Raw genomic sequence first — 20,465 nt, forward strand, 5'->3', positions numbered from 1 at the left:
ACAGGAGTTCTTTTGCTGGTATGGGTTATACCAGTAACTCTGAATAAAATAAGCTGTACTGGCAAACTTAGACTGAAAACCCTTCGGAGCAGGGACTGTCTTTTTTTTGTGCTGTGTTAGTACAGGCACTACATCAATACAAGTAATGGATAGGATTTTTTTTTTTTTTTTTGCCAGTGTAACTGCATGTACACTAGGGCTTTTGCTGGCGTGGTTATGCTGGTTGGAGGTGTGATTATTTTTTCACACCTCTGCAGATGTAATCTGTGTTGGTAAAACTGTTTAGTGTACACCTGGCTTCAATCTACACTTGAATTTTGACCTGGAGTTAACTCAAGGTGGCTAATGTTTGTAAAGTGTAGGCTGGACACTTCACCAGATGTTTATTCTAAGACGCCAACACTGAACGCTGGTAGGCTTTAACTTGCTGCACTTATCACATCTGACGGGCTTGTCTACACTGACACTTTACAGCGCTGCAACTTTCTCACTCAGGGGTGTGAAAAACAGGGCTGCTCGGGGAGGTGGGGCAAGTAGGGCAATTTGCCCCAGGCCCTGGGTCCCATAGGGGCCCCCACCCACCAAACCGAACTCCACCATGTGAGGGTCATCCCATCCCCATTATCCAGCCCGCTTATTCATGCTCATGACTGTCTGTAACCTGTTTGTATGAGTGATGTACCCCCACTGCCTCCTGACTGTATCTTGATCCCACCCACCGTACACCCCACATTGGGGACATGACAGACTGTATATGGTATATGCTGTCCAATACCAAAATGCTAATATCCCCCTACAACCTGTATGTTACCCCCAATGACACAGTAACTGACGCTTCAAACACTTTGTATGGTTTATTTTCAAATATTCTCTAATAAACTTTAATTCTATAGTAGTGCAACTTTTTTTAATGGAAAGGGCCCCTGAAATTGCTTTGCCCCAAGCCCCCTGAATCCTCTGGGTGGTACTGGTGAAAAACACCCCCCACAAGTTTCAGTGCTGTAAACTGCCAGTGTAGACAGTGCACCAGTGCTGGGAGCTACGCCCCTTGTGGAGGTGGGTTTTTTGCTATGCTGCGACTACACAAGCCACTAAGGTAGCTAGTAAAGATGTGCCCTTAGATTGCTTTGTTTTTGCTAGCCTGCTAACTAACTCTAGTCATCGCCTCTAACAGCATACCTTTAAATCCTAGCCTACACAAGGCCGTAGATACGTACATAAGTAGCCAGATTTTTCAAAAGCACTCAGCAAAGGGAGCCGCTAGGTGCTGAGCACACTGGAAAATATGGCCTTTAATGCTTATTTACATAGCACCCAACAAAGGGTGCTAGGTACCCTGCCGGCAAATAATGCTTGGCGCCTGCCTTGAAAGAGTTTATAATCTACCTTTGGACACCCCACACAGTTACTGATGATAAAATACAATAGGCGTTAGGGTGAGACTTCTTAGTCATCCATCTCCCTTATTGCCAAACTACCTCTCGGTAAGTTGGAGAGTCCTAGATTTAAAAAAAACAAACCAACCCACCCCTGGGAGACTGAACGTATTCCTCCGCAAACTGAAGAAACTTCTCTTGGTATGAGTGGGAAGGAGCGATGTTCCACCTCATTTTCCCCCCCAACCTCCATCAACAGACTAATATATACATATGGAATGGTTATAGGGGGCGCCCTCTGGGTGTTTTAGAAGGCTGTTTGAGTCAGATCCTCAGCTGCTGTAAAGCTGGGTAGCACCATTGAAGTCTGGCTCCAAAAGTGGTGAGTGGGCTGTGCTAAGGTGCATGTGATAAAGTAGCAGATGTGTAATGAACTAAAGATCCTGAATGAAACTTGGAAAAAGGCAGTTGTATTCTGGCTCTCGATGCCTTTGATTGATTACATCCACTCCTAAGGCACCTATCACTATTGTATTTAAACAGCTATTGGAAACTGAAACCTATTGAGAAGGAGGAGGTGATTGAGGAAGGGAGCTAGTAAATAATGGGTTATGCTGATGAGGGGTGGGGCGGTGGTGGATAAAAATAGTCTAAAGCCTTCCTAGATCTTTTATCCTGAGCTGTGGGTTCAATGGCAACTGTAAAAGGTGATAGCAGGAATCAACAGCAATGAGAAGTTCTCTCACTTCCTTTCTGTTTAGCAAAATGCTGCACACGAAATGCCCAGGTGTAGTAATGGCTTTGAAACTGCTGAGTGCAAAACCTTTGTAGTGATTGCCTTTAATATTGGGGTCCTGGCAGGGAAGAGTATGCATTACTTGAAAATGCTTTTTGCATCCTAATAGCTGCTGGGTTTTAAAACCTGTTTTTCAAGCTCGAAATGTCTTCTAAGATGCACCTGTCACGCCTGATGCAAAGTGGGAAGAGATGCCTGACCTAATCCAAGGGGGGGGGGGAGGATGGGAGGTGAACAGGCCAAGATAATTCATTTGATAAGAAGCTAAATTAGCTCTTTCTTAGAGAGTTTCTATGGCTACACTTACAAATCTGCAGCGCTGGTAGTTGCAGTGCTGGTCATCCAGCTGTGCAGGGCCAGCGCTGGTGTGTGGCCACATTTGCAGCGCTGTTGGGAGTGATGCATTATGGGCAGCTATCCCAGCATTCAAGTGGCAGCAATGGTGCTTTTCAAAAGAGGGGGGTGGGGTGGGGCGTAGTGTGACAGGGAGCGGGGGGAGAGAGAGAGAGTGGATTTTTGGAGCCAACACTGTGTTAGCTTCCTGACTTGAAAAATCAGAACATGTTCCCGATCCCTTACCCTTAACTCTTAACTGCAAACAGCCTGCAGCCAATACGACTCCCTTTCTCCCCTCTGCCCCCGCTGTTTCTGTCAAGCAAACACTCACTCCCTGCCTGCCTCATTATCTCATTTGATTGTTCACAGATTGATCACAGCAAACAGGAGCTGTGTTTGTAGATAAACAGCTCCGGGATCACGGAGCTAAGTTTACAACAAAACAAAGAGAGGCTGCATAACAAAACAAAGAGAGTAATTTATAAAAGCATTCTGGGATACATCCTTATACCCTGGAGGCCAATCACAGCGCTGGTGTGTGGCCATACTTGATGACCAGCGCTGCAGCACCAGCGCTGGAATCCTTATTCCCCATGCTGAGTGAGGTGTACGGCCAGCGCTGCAGCCAGGGAGTTGCAGCGCTGGAAGTGCCCTGCAGGTGTGGCCACTTACTAATTGCAGCGCTGGTGGAGGCTTTCCAGCGCTGCAACTCGCCAGTGTAGCCATACCCTCAGGCACACCTGGGACGTGCCATGTATTTAGGAATGTGGTAGTAACTTGTCTCAGAACAGTGGTTTTCAATCTGTAGATCACAGACCCCTCGGGGTCTGCAGGCTATGTCTAAGATTTCCAAAGGGGTCCCTCCATTTGCAGTTTTTTAGGGGGCCGCAAATGAAAAAAGGTTGAAAACCATAGGCTTACAGAGCATCTACATTGCAAAAGACATTGTACCAAGGCACTGTGTGATAATATGATAACGTCATGACTCTGTCCTAACACAGCTTGTTCCTCTATGGGTGGAGAGAGCTAGAGTTGCGGTTGGGTTGCGTAACATAGCTGTAATATGGTGCAGTCCCATGCATGCAGGCGAGACCAGATGCTCAGGCACAATTGTACTGTAATAACAGAGCACCCCAGCATAGTAAACATTAACATACTAATGGTCACGGAAACTACAATGCTTTTCTGAGTGCTCTTCTAACATGGCTTTGGCCTGTCCACATGCTTGAACCACATTAGACACTAGTTTGGCTGGAGTGCAATGAACCTATATTGAAACACTGGCTTTTTTTGTTTAAACCTGGCTGGCAAAGCCATTATAGAGCGGGGGAGGCGGGGGAATTTTTGAGCCATGGCTGAAGCACACAGTTTTGCCACCAATTCTTTTATTTAACATACAATTTTACAAGGGCCAACAGCTTATCCCTTTCTGCTCCAGGAGCTGCGTATAGGAGTTCACCTCCTGTGGAAAGTGTTGCCAATGAGGGTTCTCAGGCTTTCAAACCTCGAAGCCCCATGTGGATGAGAGGGACATAAACCAAACATAAGAACTTGTCTACCTGGAGAAATTGATCAGCATGGCTATAGCAGAATAGGAAACACTTTCCTGCCTTGACAAGCCCTAAGAGAAGAAGTCATCTGAACTAATGTGGGGCTCCCTGCTTTACCACGTGTGAAGTTTTCTACAGCCTCGCTTTCAAGATTTTGCATTTGTGAGTCACAGTTGTCAAAAGTGGCCAGAGGCTTTGGGTGCCCAACTTGAGATGCCTTGAAGGGGCCTGATATTTCAGAAAGTGTGAGTACCCATCCTTTCAAACTCGGGTCCTATGAAGGTACCCCCAATTGGGGCAGGGGGTGCAGAACCTCTAGTCACTTCTGAAAATCTTGCCCCATTATGTTGACAGTCTTACAAAAATAAACAGCAAGAGATGATGTTCGGATTAATACGAGGGTTGTGTGGCATTGGGTCTGAAATAAGTAACGTAGGCTTTATCTACCCTAGCACTTCTGTCGGTCAGGGGTGTGGAGAAAAAACCACTCCCCCGACCGACATAAGTTACACCAACAAAAGTGCTGGTGTGGATAGTGCTATGTCAGCGGGAGAGGGACTCCCGCTGGCACAGAGGTGCTACACAGGAGACCTTACAACGGCGCAGCAGCAACAGTACAGCTGTGCCACTGTAAGGTCCGTAGTGTAGCTGTAGTGTATTAGTCACTGGGCTGGTGCTGGAAGCATTTCCTTGACACCCTCTTTGTTTCCTGTTCCCACTCCCATTGCATGTCTTCTTTCAAGTGCTCCCTAGGCACAAAATGCCCGGATGGTTCCTGTTTGCCAAGTCACCACCCTCTCCTCACTCACATCCTTGCTATGTATTCACTTCCTCCAGGTTACCAGGAGAAGTTTGGGTCATACCCAGCCCATACTTGCGTGGCTATTAAAATGTGCACATGCCTAACCTAGGGATGCTGGGCTCTGATTGTAACTCATCTTTTCTCACCTTAGTGTGTGTGTGTCTGTCTTTCGGTCTGTCTGTCTTCACTCATTGTCTCATCTAAAATAAACCTATCAATTCCTTGGGGCTGAGACCTTTTGTTCTTTTGGAACGCCTGTAGAGCACTTTGGGGTCCTGCAACAGTAATTGGCAGGAGGAATTCTCTCCATTTCCATGTAATGAGCTCAAGGGATTTACATCCTGAGTTCTAAAAGTAAAAAGGAAGTTGTGGAAAGACTATAAACTCTCATATTAGGGCATAAGCCAATCTCCAGCTGAAGGTTTGAAGGCAGCTTTACTGTAGGAACAGATTATTCCACAATTGCCTGCTGCAGCATTTCTTCTGCCCTCCCTAGAAGCATCTGGTCTTGGCCAGAGCCAGTGATAGGGTACTGGATTAGATAAACCACCAGTCTGATCCAATAAGAGTGCCCTACTGTAACTCTTGACATCCGCCCTTCTTCCCAGCACTTGCCCCTGAGCCTTGCTGGTGACCTTACCACATCTTTCCTGTTAGCCTCTGGCTAGCAGTGAAAGTCATCTGGCTAGTAGGGTTGTGGCATGCTTACATACACTGTTTATAATAAATCTTAAAAACCTAATTCTTTGAGGAATATTGCTGCAAAAAGTTAGCAAATTATATTTCAATTGAGGTTACAGAGGCTCTGGCAGAAAATATGGTGAAACTATACCAAGCTTTCAATCTGCTTATCCAAGCGCTTGCGGCCCCTGTGTCAAGGCGAGTGAAACAAAAATGCATGTAATGCTGGGATTTCATAAGCTGCTCAACTCCCATTGACTTCCAAACCCTGTTAGATAGCGCTGACGCTTTACAGCTGAAGTGAAGAGGGTCTATCAGTCTCCAGAGCAGTCTAATAAATAACAACCACTGGAGGCAACGTCAGTGGATGGGCTGGATTTGAGCAGCCCTTGTTTCTGAACTCCTTATTAATATGACTTGTTTTCTTTGAGTTGTAGCTGGAGTGTGTATTTATTTCAATGTCATCTGTCTTGGCCAGCAGCCCTCCTTGGAATACAGTTGTCCGCATGCCGAACCCTCAAGCTGTTGGGTCAAGAGATGGTTCAGAGATGGTGCCAGCACTGCTGACTTCAGGCCACTAAACTAATGCATGAAAATTATACGTACACAAAAACGAAAAATACTTCGCTAGTTTTTCTTTGTTCAGCTTTCCCCACCCAGATTGTGAGGAGAGGGTTGCACTAACCTGGCTAATGTCTAGCAAAGTTCAGGCACGTGCTGTGGACTTGGTCTTGTTTCCATTGACTTCAGCGGGACCACCATTGAATCCTATACAGTAGCCTCCCACAGCTCTGCCAGTCCACCTTGGCTGAGACCCAGAACTCAAGCACAATCTCTCAGTACTGCCAAAATGGACTGAGTTCTTATTTACTTGTTGCCTGCTGTTCAGCGTATGCTGTGCTGATCCTGGTGGAATGCAGCAGCACAGGCAAATGGTCAAAAGGAGCTTGGGATTCTGGTGTCGACCTGTTTAGGCCCAAAAAGTCTCCCACAAATTGTTATACATTTTTGGGTGGAAGGCAGGAAAAGGGCAGAATAACCACCGAATCCTAAATTACGCTGAATATCCCACAAAACTAATCCATCCATTTTAGATGGCTGCATCTGGTTGCAGATTTTGCAGAACCTCACTGAATGTACATTCTCACAAAGCAGTTGTGCTGTACCACTAAATACGGGTGGTGGTGCATATTCTGTTCGCTTGCTAAACAATGACACTTGTAATTTCATGTCTCTTTGCAATACGTATCTTTTTATTTTGGCTGCATTTTTTCCCCCTCAATTTCCATGTGTCTGGTGCCAGGGCAATCCTTTCCCAGGCAGTAATTGACACAAAGGTGGGCTTGAGCTATGGCTAAATCTGGAAGGACTCTGGTAGAGAAGTGGGAAAGAGAGAGAACTGATCTTATTGGGGCGGCAGCAATGGGTCCTAAAGGACAAAACTTCGTAAATACTTTTCATTACACCCGCTGAAGCACTGATGTTGGAACTGGCCGGATCATGATGTAGAATCGGGTCACTCTTCTATTGCACACTATGTTGTCTGAAACAATATGGTAAAATCATGTGTGCCTTGAAAAGTAAACACCCCCTGGAATTGGGAGGTGTGTAGCCCCCTCCCTCTTTTGCAGGTGAACTGGTTAATGAATGAAACACATTTTGCCAGCTGTTCCACTACTGGCTTCTCAGGAGATGGTCTGTGCTGGAAAGTGTGCAATATCCAGCCCCCTTTCAAAGGGGCAAACAATGAGATTTCTTAGGGTATGTCTACGCTATCTGCCCGATCGGCGGGCAGCGATCAATCCGCAGGGATCGACTTATCCCATCTAGTCTAGACACGATAAATTGACCCCGAGCGCTCTCTCGTCGACTCCTGTACTCCAGCGCCACGAGAGGCGCAAGCGGAGTCGATGGGGGAGCATCAATCTAAGTACGTTGACTTCAACTATGTTACTCAAGTAGCTGAAGTTGCGTAACTTGGATTGACACACCACCCTCCCCCCCCAGTGTCGACCAGGGCTTATTCAGGAAAGAGAGCCAGTGTGACAACAGCAAGTCCTGACTCCTGTGTGGCCACTGCCCATAAATTGGTCTGGGATGGATGGAGGGATGGAAGAGATGAGAAGTCGCTTGGCTTGACCTCCATGATTTCAGAGTGACCAAACAAAACCACCCTATAATAAATCACAAGCCCTAAGCAAAAAGGTGAGAGTGGGATATCGCTGCATACCAGATGTTCCTCGTCCTACCGGGTGTATTCTTCTAGATATAGGTGAGCCACTCAAAATCTAGGAGAGGTGGCTTCCTTTTGTGGTTCTGACAGGAGGGCAGAGCGTCAATTGACAAGTACTAGATTGTTCCCCAGCATTGGGGTAAACTTTCTTTTGGTCTACAAGGATTTGGGCAGGATGTAAACAGAGCCAAACTTCTTACATGTGACTAGGTTTGTGGATCTGCAGTCCCTTGGAAGATTACTGTAGCATCTTTTTTGGAGTTGTTTAATTTCTGGATTTTAGGATACCTAGAAATGGAGGGCCAGATCCTCAGATGATGTAAAATGGTGAAACTCCCTGGACTTCTGTGCTGACTTACACTAGCAGAGACCCCAAGCTGGAGTCCATTCGTATGCCATGGTTTGCAATGGGTGTCATTAGAAACTGTGTAAGACCTTTCAGGGAGCAAGGTTGTTAAACTGTTGTTTCTGCTAAACAGTGGATTCAATTTTTTATCTTTTCCCTCATAAATGTGAGGAACTAATGCCGCTGTACAGTGCAAATGGGCTACATGTATCATTGCACCTCGGTCTTAACCTGCTGCACTCCCCTCTGTTTTTTCCAGTCCCCAGATTCACCAGTGACCGTCACTCATTCTCAATAGCTCTAATTTAGACAACATACATTTGGGACTTGGTTGAGACCCACAAACTCATTTCACCTGTAATTGTTCTTTAGTGGTGAAATGCTGAGGCACTTACTCACCTACATCACCCAACCCCGAAGAGCTTCCATCTTCGACTGCCTGACATACACTGGCCCAGCTGCTTGCTGGATCGCTTCCCCTCTCCCGTTCCCCATGCTGCTGCATTTCTTCTTGCTTTAGAGTTTAATTCCCACCCCCAAGTCTTATAATGATTTCTTTCTGGTGTTTTAATGCTGGCAGGGACGCACAGTGGGAAACGGAAGCCTCCTGGGCTTTACATATGCCACTCTCCGCTGCAAATGGATCATGGTCCATCTAGATCTGTACTTCTAAGGTTTGAATTGTGCACCAAGATACACACAATAGAATTCTTGGACGTTGGGTTTTCTGTAAGAGTCTCATTGAACCCCTAAGTCCTGTGAATGTTCAAGGGATGTGCCGGCTGCCACTGAGCTGCCGTGCTGGGCCAAAATTGGAAGCTCCTCTTCCAGACTTCTTAAGGTGAAATTTGTTTGCACAGATGGTGTGCTGCAGTGAGAGCACTACAACTTGTGCTTGGCCTTGGTGACGATCATAAGGTGGGGGGGTGGGGGTCAGGCAGTACAAAGGGCCAAGTGAGATAGTCTCAAGTGAGAGATAGCGTGGTGGTTTCTCCTTTCTGTATTGGTTCCTCTGCTCGTCTGTCTCTCCTGGGAGAATCCTCTCCAAGGTTAGATAGGGCACTGGACTGTGAGACATGGCTTCTTTTCTCAGATCTCTCTCTGATCTGCTGTGTGACCTTGGGCAGGTTGTCTTACCCTCACCCTTTGTCTGATCTGATCTATTTTGATTGTAAGCTCTTGCTATATATATTGTACAGTGCTTAGCGCTATGAGGCCCTGAGCTGGGCTGGGGTCTCTAGGCCCTACTGTAGTACCTACCTATCCCTGTATGGGGATTTGCTCTGTTGTAGTTATCCAAATGCTTGAGGTGGAAAGACAATTCCCTGCCGTCAGGCTTTTTTTGAGGGATCCATCCCTTATGCAACCTAGAGGCAAGTCATTTTATCTTGTTGGGAAAGTAAAATATCATGTGTGGGTTTTTAATGGCCATTTGTTTTCATTACCCACCTTTCCCTTGAAGAGGTTAAGTCGATTTTTGTGCCTGAGCTGACAGATCTTGGTGACAGTGTTTCAAGGTTCCTCTAACGAGGATCCTCACCCGGGCTACGTTAACTACAGGGAATCTCCCCTCAGAAGGGGAGAGTAATTTAAGTGATGCTGAATCTCTTTTTAAAGGGCATCCCAAGTTGGCTGCTGACAAATCTCCAAGGGCCATCCTAGCAGTGATACTTGATGCTGCCTCCTCCCATCACCACCCCATAGTCCTAACATGCCCCATGCTGGCTGGGTGTTTGGGTGTCGTTCTCAGAAGCCACAGCTGCCATTTAACCTAGGTTGTACGTGTTTAGCCTCAGTAGCAAAAAGGGGAATTGCAGATAAGCAAAGGCTGTAGACTGATGTGTGACAAAGGGGGTGGAAGCAGCCTGTAGTTCTCTCTGTGAGTTCAAATCTGAGTCAGGGCATTCCTCTCTCTCCCTCCCCGGCCCAAGCAGATTGTGAGGCTGGTTGGAGTCACCCAGGCAGTGCCAGTGCAGTTAAGACAGGGCCAAGGCTCCTGCTGCTTGCTAGGTGCCTTTACTGCAGAGAAACCCAGTTAATATCTCCATTGGGCTTGAGACGCAGCTGTTGCCTGGCAGCTACATGGTTGCTGTGGAAACCAGAGGTGCTAACTCGTTAATGAGTCCCATGCCTCTGATTGCTGCTGCAAAATACTAATAATTAGTAATAGTCCCATGATTTAGGGATCCCTCAGGTAGTGTGAGCTGGCAAAGGGGGTTTGCTAAGTGCCCAAGTACTAGGAGGCATGCGGGGGGGATTCTTGGCAACGGTGCCAGAATTTACATCTTAATAAGCACCTGGAGAGCTCTGAAGCTTAAACGCTCCTGCCAGTGTTTCAGACCATAAGCTGACAGTTACTTTCTCAGCAGTCCTTCCGGCAGATAATCTCCTGCCGTCCCTGATGGCTAAGCCAAGAATTACTGACAAGTTCTGTCAACACCTGCCCTGTGCGCACCTTGAGAGGCTGCATAGCCCAGTGGCTGGGCACGGCGCTGGTCAGAGGGTGAAAAGACCTGAGTTCTGTCACTGGGTGATAGGCAGATCGCTTCAGCTCTCGGTACTTCAGTTTTCCCAACGGGGACATAATGATGCTTTCCTCTCATTGTAAAGCACTTTGAGGTCATAGATGAAAAGAGCTAGGTGGTATTTTCCTTGCCCCTTTGCTTCCCTGTGTCCAGATGTGCACTGACCGTCTTTGATGGGGAAAACTATTTGCTCCATCACTTGTTTTCTGTCTGGTCCACCCAGTGCAGGGCTGTCCCCTATAGTATATTCTCCAGTACTACATCCAGCCTGGATGATCAACTGTTGCCTCTTCGGCCTGAGCTGACCGCTTTAAAGTCATGTCCAATGTTTAGGCTTGATCCTGCCCCTATCAAAGTCAGTGTGAGTTTTTCTTCTGATGGGAATACAGTTGGACCCATGGTAGTCAAGTCTCTGGCATTTCAATATGGTTGTCCGGCAAGGGAGATCTCTGGTAGAAGGTAGAAAGCAGCGTGTGGACGAGCCCTTTCCATAGATGGCCCTTCTGCTTGCTACTGGCTGGGAAGAGAAAAGAGAAAATAGAGGGAGAAACACGAGGTAGTTGTTGGCCTTGCGAGGGTATAGTTAACCTTCTTTCAGATCGTTTCCCTTTCCCTGAGCCTTGGCTGCTTCCATCTATATTTAGGACTTACGGGAACAACAGAGGGGAGCAGAAAACACCAGGGAAGGGAGCAGGAGTGGATGGGGAGAGCAGGAACAAAAGGGCCAGAAACAGGCTGGGGCACAAACAGTGTCGAACCCACTACTTCTTGCAGCGCAGTTGACTTGCCAAGGGTAGCAAGAGGGGCAGTTCTTGAGTTAGACCAGTGTACTAAAGGGAAGAGCCATCATGGAGGCACAAGTGCTAGCGCAAAGCAATTCGGTGACCTGAAACTGGCTACCTGGGGCCTGGTTAATGGTTGCTACACCAGCACATCTGCAGAGCTCCCCTCGTTAACATCTCCCCAGTGTGAGACCCTCTGCAGGAGCCAGCTCAGCACCCTTCCTATGCACATGTCCCCAGTAGGAGGCCTAGTGCAGGGAGCATTCTGAGGCAGCCAGCGGGAGTGAAGTATTGAGGGCAGGAGCGGCCAGGACATTGCTATACTGAGTGTTGTTTTGTGTGTGTGTGTGTGTGTGTGTGTGCTGCTGCTGCTGCTGCAATGGCCCATTGGTGCCTAATTACAGCCAGGGTGCAAGATAGGGTGGACCTGAGAGGCTGAGCTCTGTCTCTGCAACAGCACAGGTATGAATTCAGGCTCTATTCTTCTCCAGAGCTTCCTATGTGCTTGCCCAGCCTGCCAAAACAGGTGTGCATCTAGGGCGCATGAACCTTTGCATGGCTTCTCTAAGTGTGTAGGACTGTGTGTGTGGAACAGGTGCTGTGCTATATTATACGCAGGGGTGTGTGAGATGTTGATTACTCCAATTGTGGGGAAATACTCTGATTTGGATGTTGGTGCAGGGGCCAATACTGTCTGAATGCAGCTGCCCATGCGTTGCCCCTCCTCGGGGACATGCCTGAGGGCCCTTTATGGGGAGGAAGAAGGATGAGGACAGAAGGCTGCCTGTTGGCCTTAGATCCTCACCCAACGCCATGTTCTGAAGGCCAGGTACCACCTTCTCTGGCATTCTTTAAGGTTTCCCACAGCTCTCATCTTGAGGCTTCCTGGCTAGGTGTCTCCCCCAAGAACCCACCTAATTTGTGAAAGGGGTTCTCGGGGGGGCGGGGTCCTGCACCAGCAGCAGGAAAAAGAAGCAGTCTGAGTCCTAAGGTAATGAGGGGATATGAGGGCAGATGGAGGAGTTGGAGACCTGAATGGGCAGCCGAAAACCCTGGGCCTGATTCTCCATTTTTTCCCACCAGATATAGCCACTTGTGCACCTGAGCAAATGAGCACTCAGGGCAGCACAGTTCAGGCCCAGGGAGCTGAGTGTTTCCAAGTTATTGCATAGAAATGTTTGGCTCCCGCTTTGGGCTTGCATTGCAGGGCACGCTCTACTGTGTGTGGTTAAACCCCTGGTGCTGACCCCTGCGCAATTCCGTTGATGTGTATTTCAATGGAGTTGCATGCCAGGAACCTGTCTGCCCCACTGTCTTGAGATGGAGGGTGCGTGGGGAGCGTAAGGCACACATGAAGCTGTCTTTCTGTCCCTGAGCAGCAGCATGGCGCCGCCTGCTTTGCTGTCCCCATTCAGCTAAGCCTGTGGCCCATCTCCTCATTACAGGCACTTCAGGGAGAGGTGGGATTAAAGGATTATGGTAATGTTCTTCAGGAATGCTCAAGATGATTAAGGCAGCTTTAATAGAGTGATAAGAGAGGGACACAGCTTTGTTTCTGAAACCCCAATTTAGGTTTCAGGTTAACCTTTTCCCCTCCTTTGGACTTGTGGTCTCCTGTCATGGTGATGAGGTAATGGGAGACCTCTCTGGACCTTGCTCAGCAGCATCCACCAGCCATTCCTGCTGCTTCACTTTGACCCAGTTGGCAAGAAGGAAGAAGACACTTCCCTTATTTCTCCTCTCCTGGTATCTCCCCAGTTAACTTCATGTTAAAGTCGTTTGTACTTTTAAGAGAGACTGTAAAACACAGCACTGCAGGGTGTCCGGCTCAGTGTCTTTCAGTGACTGTAGAACAAATATCCTTGGTTTACAAGTAAAAATGTTTCTCTTCTTGCTGCCAGCCCGCCAAGCCAAGCCCAGCCTGTGATGTGAGAGTCAAGCTAGGCTCTCTTGGCCTTGCCTCCACTAGCTTTCCCTGCATGCCTCCCTCACAATTTCCTGCGGTTGCTGTCCCCGCTGGATGGTGTAGCCCCACTGGCTTTGGCGAGGTTGAGAGCAATAACATAGAGCAGATAGCAGCCATTGGTATTTTTACCACCGTGTCACCGAGACACGCTCTCACTGTGACTGCACAGCGTAGTGGTAAAAGCACTGACCACCCCTTCTGCTACTTCCTGGTGGACAGGACAGGACAGGGCAGGGCAGGAACTCTGTTTTGTGTGGACAGTGCCTAGCATGATGGGGCCTTGATTGCTGATCAGGGTTCCTAGGTGTTTCTGTAATGTTAATAACTAGTGCCAGGAGCTTATGTCTGTGCTAGCGCTACTGCTGCTGTTACTATCCGTACAGCTGAACCAGGTGGTAGCAATGGTGGGAAGCTTGCGGGGATGTGGGGGAGACTAGTGAAGGGATGCAGCATTTTCTGGTTCCTGCATCACCAGCAATAAAGATTCTGCAAATGGAACTTAGTGTGATGTTCCAGCAGGATCAGACTTTAGCTCACTCTCCCATAGCAATACCGGCACTGCAGGGCTATCTGCAATAAAATAAAATAAAGCTGTCAAAATTTGCTTTAGTCCAATTAAGTCAGCAGATGTGATTCTGAATTCATACAGGAAGCAGATCTACTTCTGCATAGTCTCCCTCCAGAGCAGAACCTCACTTGAAAGAGGATGCTGCCCTGATACTTGCCTGAGTGAATAGCTTCCTGGTGTTCGTGTCTGTGGGGAGACTGGGAATACGTGATCAGGGATCGTGCCCGCGTCTCTGTTTGGCACCTTGTCGGCACAAACAGGCATAATTTAATTTTTTGTATTTCTTAGCACCCAGAGACTACAGCTGAGATTGTGACCTCGTTGTGCTGGGCACCCTACAAACACGTACTGAGAGAGTCCCTGCCCCAAAGAGCTTACAGTCAAAGACAAAGGGTGGGGGGACAGGAGGAGGCACGGAGAGGTGAGATGACTTGCCCCAGGTCACACAGCAGGTCAGACGTGGAGCCCTCCTGAGTCCCATGACCCAGTGTAGTGCTACCTTATCCAACAGACCCTTCTGCCTCCCATGATGCTGAGTGGGTGGGAGTGCACTAGAATAAACAACTCTCTAGGTGTCAAGGGATGGTGGATTGTCTGGACTGAGCTGCTGGGCTGTCCTTGCATCCTTCGTTTTGGAAGAGCTAGAGGGAAGAGCACACCACCTGTGTACACCAGAGTCCTCTCTGGGGCAGTGGGAGTTATCGGTTGGGCCTGACTGCCTTTCCCTGCGTCATGTTCCCCGCCGTCTCTAGCTTTGTCCATCTAAACGCTTGCTCGCCTCTCAAAACTGACCACACACAACCTCTTCCAAACTGGCTTTTCTTGGAGCAATTAGGAGATAAAGGGGGCTGTTATCTTCCCCAAGCCCCTCTGATTGTGTTTGAAAACCCCAAAGCCACCCCTTCTTCGCAGTCTGGAGAGTGAGAGGAATGGATCCTATTTTCTCCTTGGATAATAAGCTCTCTTTCTCCCTCTTTCCCGTCTCTGGTGGACACCCTTCCATCCCACTCCAGTGTTTCATACCTATCCCTCCGTCTGAACCTTATCTCCACCTCTTTGTCTGTCTCTCTCTTCCAATTCCTGTTTTTCCTGGCTGGCGTTTGAGGAATCAGGAGGGGAATTGGCAGCTTGTATTCCCTGATGGAGAAGGGAGAGGGGACAGGAGCGGAAAGAGGGAGAGAAACCTTGCAAAAGCTGGCTAATTTGCATCCTTTCTGATTGCCCATGCTCTATAGCCCAAGTGCAGCGGGGGGTCTCCAGCGAGGCTGTTACTGCATAATGAGGTGTGTCATATCACAGCAGGAGCCAGCCTTCCCTCCTCCCCCTCCCCCAGGCCTCTTAATTAGAACTGTTTCAATTTTTGAAACCCGCCCTAGAAGAAAAAAAATACGAGTGTGTGAATAGCCGTGGTGGGGAGGGATTGTGAGCTGGCCACGGGAAGGGGTAGCTGAGCTCTGATTGGAATCCTTGTGCTGAGATATAAAGCGATACCAGCGCACAGTGGTACAGGGGACAATTGCACAAAGCTGTGAGAAGCTTTCTGTGCTGTAAGGGGGCCATAATCATCATTTCCTGGTGGGTTTTAAACTAAATTTAATATGGCGATGGGTGGGTTGGGTGTGTTTGTGAGTGTGTGGTTTTTTGGTGTATCGTTTCTGTTGTGTCCCGAGACTGGGAGCATGAATCTTGGCACTGGAAGTTTGAGGGTATAGATCCTAGTGATCCTAGTGCTTTGGGGTGTGGATCTTTCTGTGCCCAGAAGAGGGGGTTTATTATTGTAGGGTTGCTCATCAGCGGGGTTAACAGAAGCCTTCAGATGCTGGGGGGAAAAAACCCATATTCTGAGGATTTATGTCTTTCTGGATGTTCGCTGTGTTCTCTAGAATCACTTACCTTTTAAAGAGCGGGATTTCTCTCTCACTCCCCCTGGTTGAGGAAGGGCCTTCACCATATAAATAGATATGGTATTGAGCCTTTATCCTGTCTACTGAGATGGAAAGCTCCTTGGGGCAGAGATGCTCTCTCACCATATGTTTTTAGTACAGTGCCTCGCATGATGGGGCCCTGTTCTCGCTTGGGACCACTGGATGCTGCAGCTAACATGATACAAATAAACAATGAAGACTGAAATAGCAGCAGCAGTGGAAGAGTGATTTTTTTTTTCCCCTCCTTTTGGCTTTGAGTGGGAGTTGACATCAAAGCTGGTTATTACTGTTAAAATGACGGCAGAGTTAACCATTTCACATGCTTCTCTTTGTGTGTCTGGACTCATGTACCAGTTGTCATTTGAAAGGCTCTTCTATAGGAGTAATGGTATGTGTGGGAAAATGTGAATAGTCTGATGTTCTGTGGATTTCCAACTTGGGGGTGGGGGGAACAACAATGTAGGGCCATAACAACCCTAGCTATGCCCTTTCTGAATTGCTACATGGTGGGGCCGGGGGGAGGAGAAGAGGGATCAGAATATGGAAACGGCTGAGAACAACCAGCATCCTTTGTGTGATTGAGATGCCTGCTACTGTCTTTGCGACAAATCCTGGCTCCAAGAAAGTCAGTGGGCCTGACATTGCCCTGAACTGGCCCCTCTAGAAGTGGTGTTCACTTTTCCCAGCTCAGACACATTGGGCTGCCCTGGTACGGCCTGTGGGTTTTCTATACAATGTGGTCTGCACTGTAATAACCTGGTTACTATTTCTGAATGGCTCTCCTTGTGTTCTACAGTGATGCAGGGCATTAAAACTGAAGAGGCCTGAACCTTTCCCCTGTGCCTGCCAGGCAGACATCCTGCAGATGTGAGCAGAATGCTCCCAGATGCTGAGTTTTGGGCTTTGTAGAGCACTTAGCAGTTCTACGGAAGCTTCCATGGGGGATCTCTGAGCACGTCACTAACGCTAATGAGCCCCTCTCCAAGACACCCCTGGGGGAAAGTGAAGTAGTATTCCCATTTCACAAATGGGGAAATTGAAACACAGAGCAGCTAAGTGACCTGCCCAAGGTTACACAGCACATCAGAGCCGGGAATAACGTTCAGAGTCCAATATTTTCAGAAGCTGCTAGTGATTTGTGGGTGCACAAAGTTTAGACACCTGAAAGGGCCCCATTTTTCAGCAGGTGTTGAGCACCCACTCTGAAAAGAAGGCCCCTTTTCAGGCACCCAGAATAGCTAATCAGTCTGGCACAAGTGCTGGGTTCAAACCCCCTTGATCTCCCGAGTTAACTTTGTGTTAAAGTTTGCTGGGCTGCTGCTTCCTCCAACCCTGGGGCCCAGGGCTTAGGTAATGCAAAAGCTGGTCATGCTGTGTCCTGGCCTTTGGCTTATGCTGGCTGGTCACTGCAGGGGTGCTCCTGATGAGAGCTAGGCTGCTGGGCTGAATAACTTCATTTCCTTGGACGAAGGGAGAGCACTTGCTATGAACCCAGCACCCCCTTGCAGCCAGCTACAGGGTGGGGACGAGGGGGTCATGAGCTGGGCTTTACCGGTCCATGTCCCTCTAACTTCTTTGTTAATCTCACGGTGGTTGGGGCCCCACGGCTCCTGCCCTTCACACTGGCCCTGCCTCTGACAATGTGCTTCAGTGAGCTGGTCCGGGCAGGGTCAGGTGGGAGCGGGACCACCTCCGGGCTAGCGGTGATCAGGAGAGCGGAAAGATTCTGGTTACAGTGTTTAATGAAACTGCCCCCAATATGCTGAATCCCGCTCCTTTGAGCTGCCTCCTTCCATACCCTGGACTGGGTTTCTGGGGTGGAGGGGGGAGAGGGATTGAGGCGGAAGTTCTGTGTGTTTGTGAGGGGAGAAGCTGTTGTATGGCGGTAGGGCAGGCTGTGAGAGGGAACGGGCCCTGTGGAGGGATACACTCAGGTAGCGAGGGGGTGCAGCAGGTATTGCAGAGACCTAGAAGACCAGCACTCTCGGCTCCGTTCTGCAGTCTCCATTTTCACCTTTCTGCCCAGCTGGCTGATCTGACAAGTGAATGTACCTTGACATTCCATGTAGAAAGTGCCACCGTCCATGCCAGCTTCTCTCCGTGGCTACCCTGGTGTAAATCAAGAGTAACCCCATTGGACTCGGCCGTTGGCTCATGTGGCTGAGATAGGATTTGGCTCTTGGAAACTTGTTTCCAGGTGAATTCCCAGGGCTGCCCATGCTGTCATAACACCTGACTCTGGGTTTCCCCTCTCCTCAACAGGTTCAGCACGATGACTTGGCATCCTGGGCTTTAGCGGCGTGGCAAGATCAGGACAGGTGCTGCCCTGCTCGCGCTGTATCCCACTCCCTCTCTCCTCTGGGAGATCTGTGCTGGCTTCCCTGCCCCTGGCCTTCCCTCCCTTCCTCCCAGTCACCGCGGAGGGGACGGGTCCGTTATGGCTGGGGACAGACTCCCACGCAAAGTGATGGATGCTAAGAAGCTGGCCAGCCTCCTGAGGAACGGGGCCGAGGGCACCTTGGTCATTGACAGCCGCTCCTTCGTGGAGTATAACTCCTGGCACGTCCTCAGCTCCGTCAACATCTGCTGCTCCAAGCTGGTCAAGAGGCGGCTTCAGCAGGACAAAGTCTGCATCACGGAGCTCATCCAGCCAGCCTCCAAGATGAAGGTACTCAATCCGGCCCTTGCCTGCCTTTCCACTAGGGCCCCCCACCTCGCAGATAGGGATCTGGCCTGAGAGGGCACATGACCATCGTATGGAGCAACAGGATGGAAGTGCCTGCTGCTGGCTCGCTCTTCTGCTGCTCATTCCAGTCCCTTTGAGGGGAACCCAGCCACTGCCATCTCAGAGAGGCAGAGCAGTCGTCCCTCCCCCCAACTCTCTGTGTCCACGGCCCACAGAGGTGTTGCCTATTAATGTGGCAAGGAGGGGGGTTGAGCCGTTAAAGGAGGCTGCCCTTTTGTGTTGTTCTACTGTCCCTTACCTGAGGCTGCCACCGGAGAGACTAATGGGTGTGTCAGCCTTGGGCAAGGGGCATTGCATTGGCAAACCAGCCCCACAGCCCTCTAGTAGCTAGTACTTAATCTCCACAAAAAACTCCTCCCTCCTCTCTTCCATCGCTAGCCCTCTTCAGGGACCCATATTCCTCCTCCCTTGGGACGCCAGCGCTCCTTTCCAGTGGCATTGCTTTTTCTTCGCTTATCCGCCTTGTTGGGCTGAGCCCCAGAGTTTGGATCAGGCTCTGATCGCCCCCAGCTGTGTGGGTTCAAGTCCAACTAGATTTAAAATGGCACTGGTGCCCTGATGGCTGCTTCAGTGCTGGCAGGAGCAAGTCCTACCCCCACCAGGGTGGACTTTGCCAATAGGCTCGGAAGCACTGCTGTACAGGATCTCTGTTCATCTCCTCACTCCCCTGCAGCCGGTCAGCTGGCTGCTGTACTTACCCTTTTGTAAGCTCTCTTTGTTACACGACTCTACTTTCTCGCGCACTGAATGGTGCAAGCATTATTCGTTTCTCTTACCTCCTTGCCTGATGGAACCGCCCCTGCAAAAACAGCTGTGCAAAACCCACCTGCTAGCGGCCATCCCTCTGGGAGTCCAGGGGCTAAGGGGAGGGGGGGGCGGGGATAATCCTTTCAAGTGGGATTCATGTCAATGAGAGCTAATTGCGTGCAGGGTGAATGGCGGGGCTGGGCTGCTGATGGGGCGCCATACCAGTCTTCTGCTCCTTTTGTGTGCCCTGCCATCGGGCTAAGGGGCAGGAGGGAGCCTCACCTCTGCCCACAGAAAGGTCGTCCCTACCATGCTGGCCCTGTTGGTGGGGTTTGGTGCTGACCTTCCCCCTTCCACCCTCAGAGGCATTCTGGGGCTTGGGGAAAATCCAAACCGATTGGGCCCCATTTGTTGCCTATTTACCCCGGTACTAATACGCCCATTTCTAAAGGGGGGTGCCCAGGGCTTGAGATCCGCGGGGTCTCCCGGCTGCTGCTAGCTGTGTCGGTGCTTCACGGGATCGGCCCCGGCTCCTTGCTCTGCCAGGCGTGGGGCTTATTGGCCTGGAACCTCCAAGGCAGGCAGGCAGCGTTCACGCTGACGCAGCTCCTTGGGAGGGTAATGTGCCAGAAGCCTCCCTAGAGTGCATCCTCCTGCAGGGTGGCCCTGGCATTGGCTTAAACCAACATGCAGCTGGAAACCTGCCCACACTGAGGGCACGTGATACCGTAGCAGCAGCAACTGTTCAGCCACCCGGTGCATCCCCTGTTCTCTCGCCCTCTGTCTGCAGGACTGCTCCCTCCCCATGCTTTGCATTAACCCAGGTGGATGCTGGGCCGTTTAACAATAAGCTCTCTCCCGAGGCCTCTCCATTTGTGGCTTGCTCTCTGCAGTTGCTCCTGCTTTTACTGTTCATTCTTCTCCTTTCTCTCTCTTCTCTCCCCCCCCCCCCACCATTTTATGGCAAAGTGAGGGTAATTCAGGCGATTAATCAAATGCTAGGCCCAGCTGGAGCCATCTGTGGCGTCCTCACACCCCCTCCCCATGCACGCGCGCACACGGGCTTCCTGATTGGCTGCCGGTGAC

At 49.6% G+C, this 20,465-nt stretch overlaps 1 protein-coding gene across 2 annotated transcripts in view; it reads left to right on the top strand.

Annotated features, from left to right (window-relative positions):
- DUSP8 (dual specificity phosphatase 8) overlaps positions 1-20,465 on the top strand; it is a 107,155-nt gene that overhangs the window by 19,425 nt on the left and 67,265 nt on the right. For both annotated transcript variants that reach the window (XM_045015049.1, XM_045015048.1), the window contains exon 2: positions 18,149-18,554. In XM_045015049.1, the coding sequence (XP_044870984.1) occupies positions 18,324-18,554 (231 nt within the window). In that variant the 5' untranslated portion in view covers positions 18,149-18,323. The remainder of the gene's footprint in view (positions 1-18,148; positions 18,555-20,465) is intronic.

Source organism: Mauremys mutica, chromosome 4, assembly GCF_020497125.1.
Source record: "Mauremys mutica isolate MM-2020 ecotype Southern chromosome 4, ASM2049712v1, whole genome shotgun sequence".
Lineage (NCBI taxonomy): Eukaryota > Metazoa > Chordata > Testudines > Geoemydidae > Mauremys > Mauremys mutica.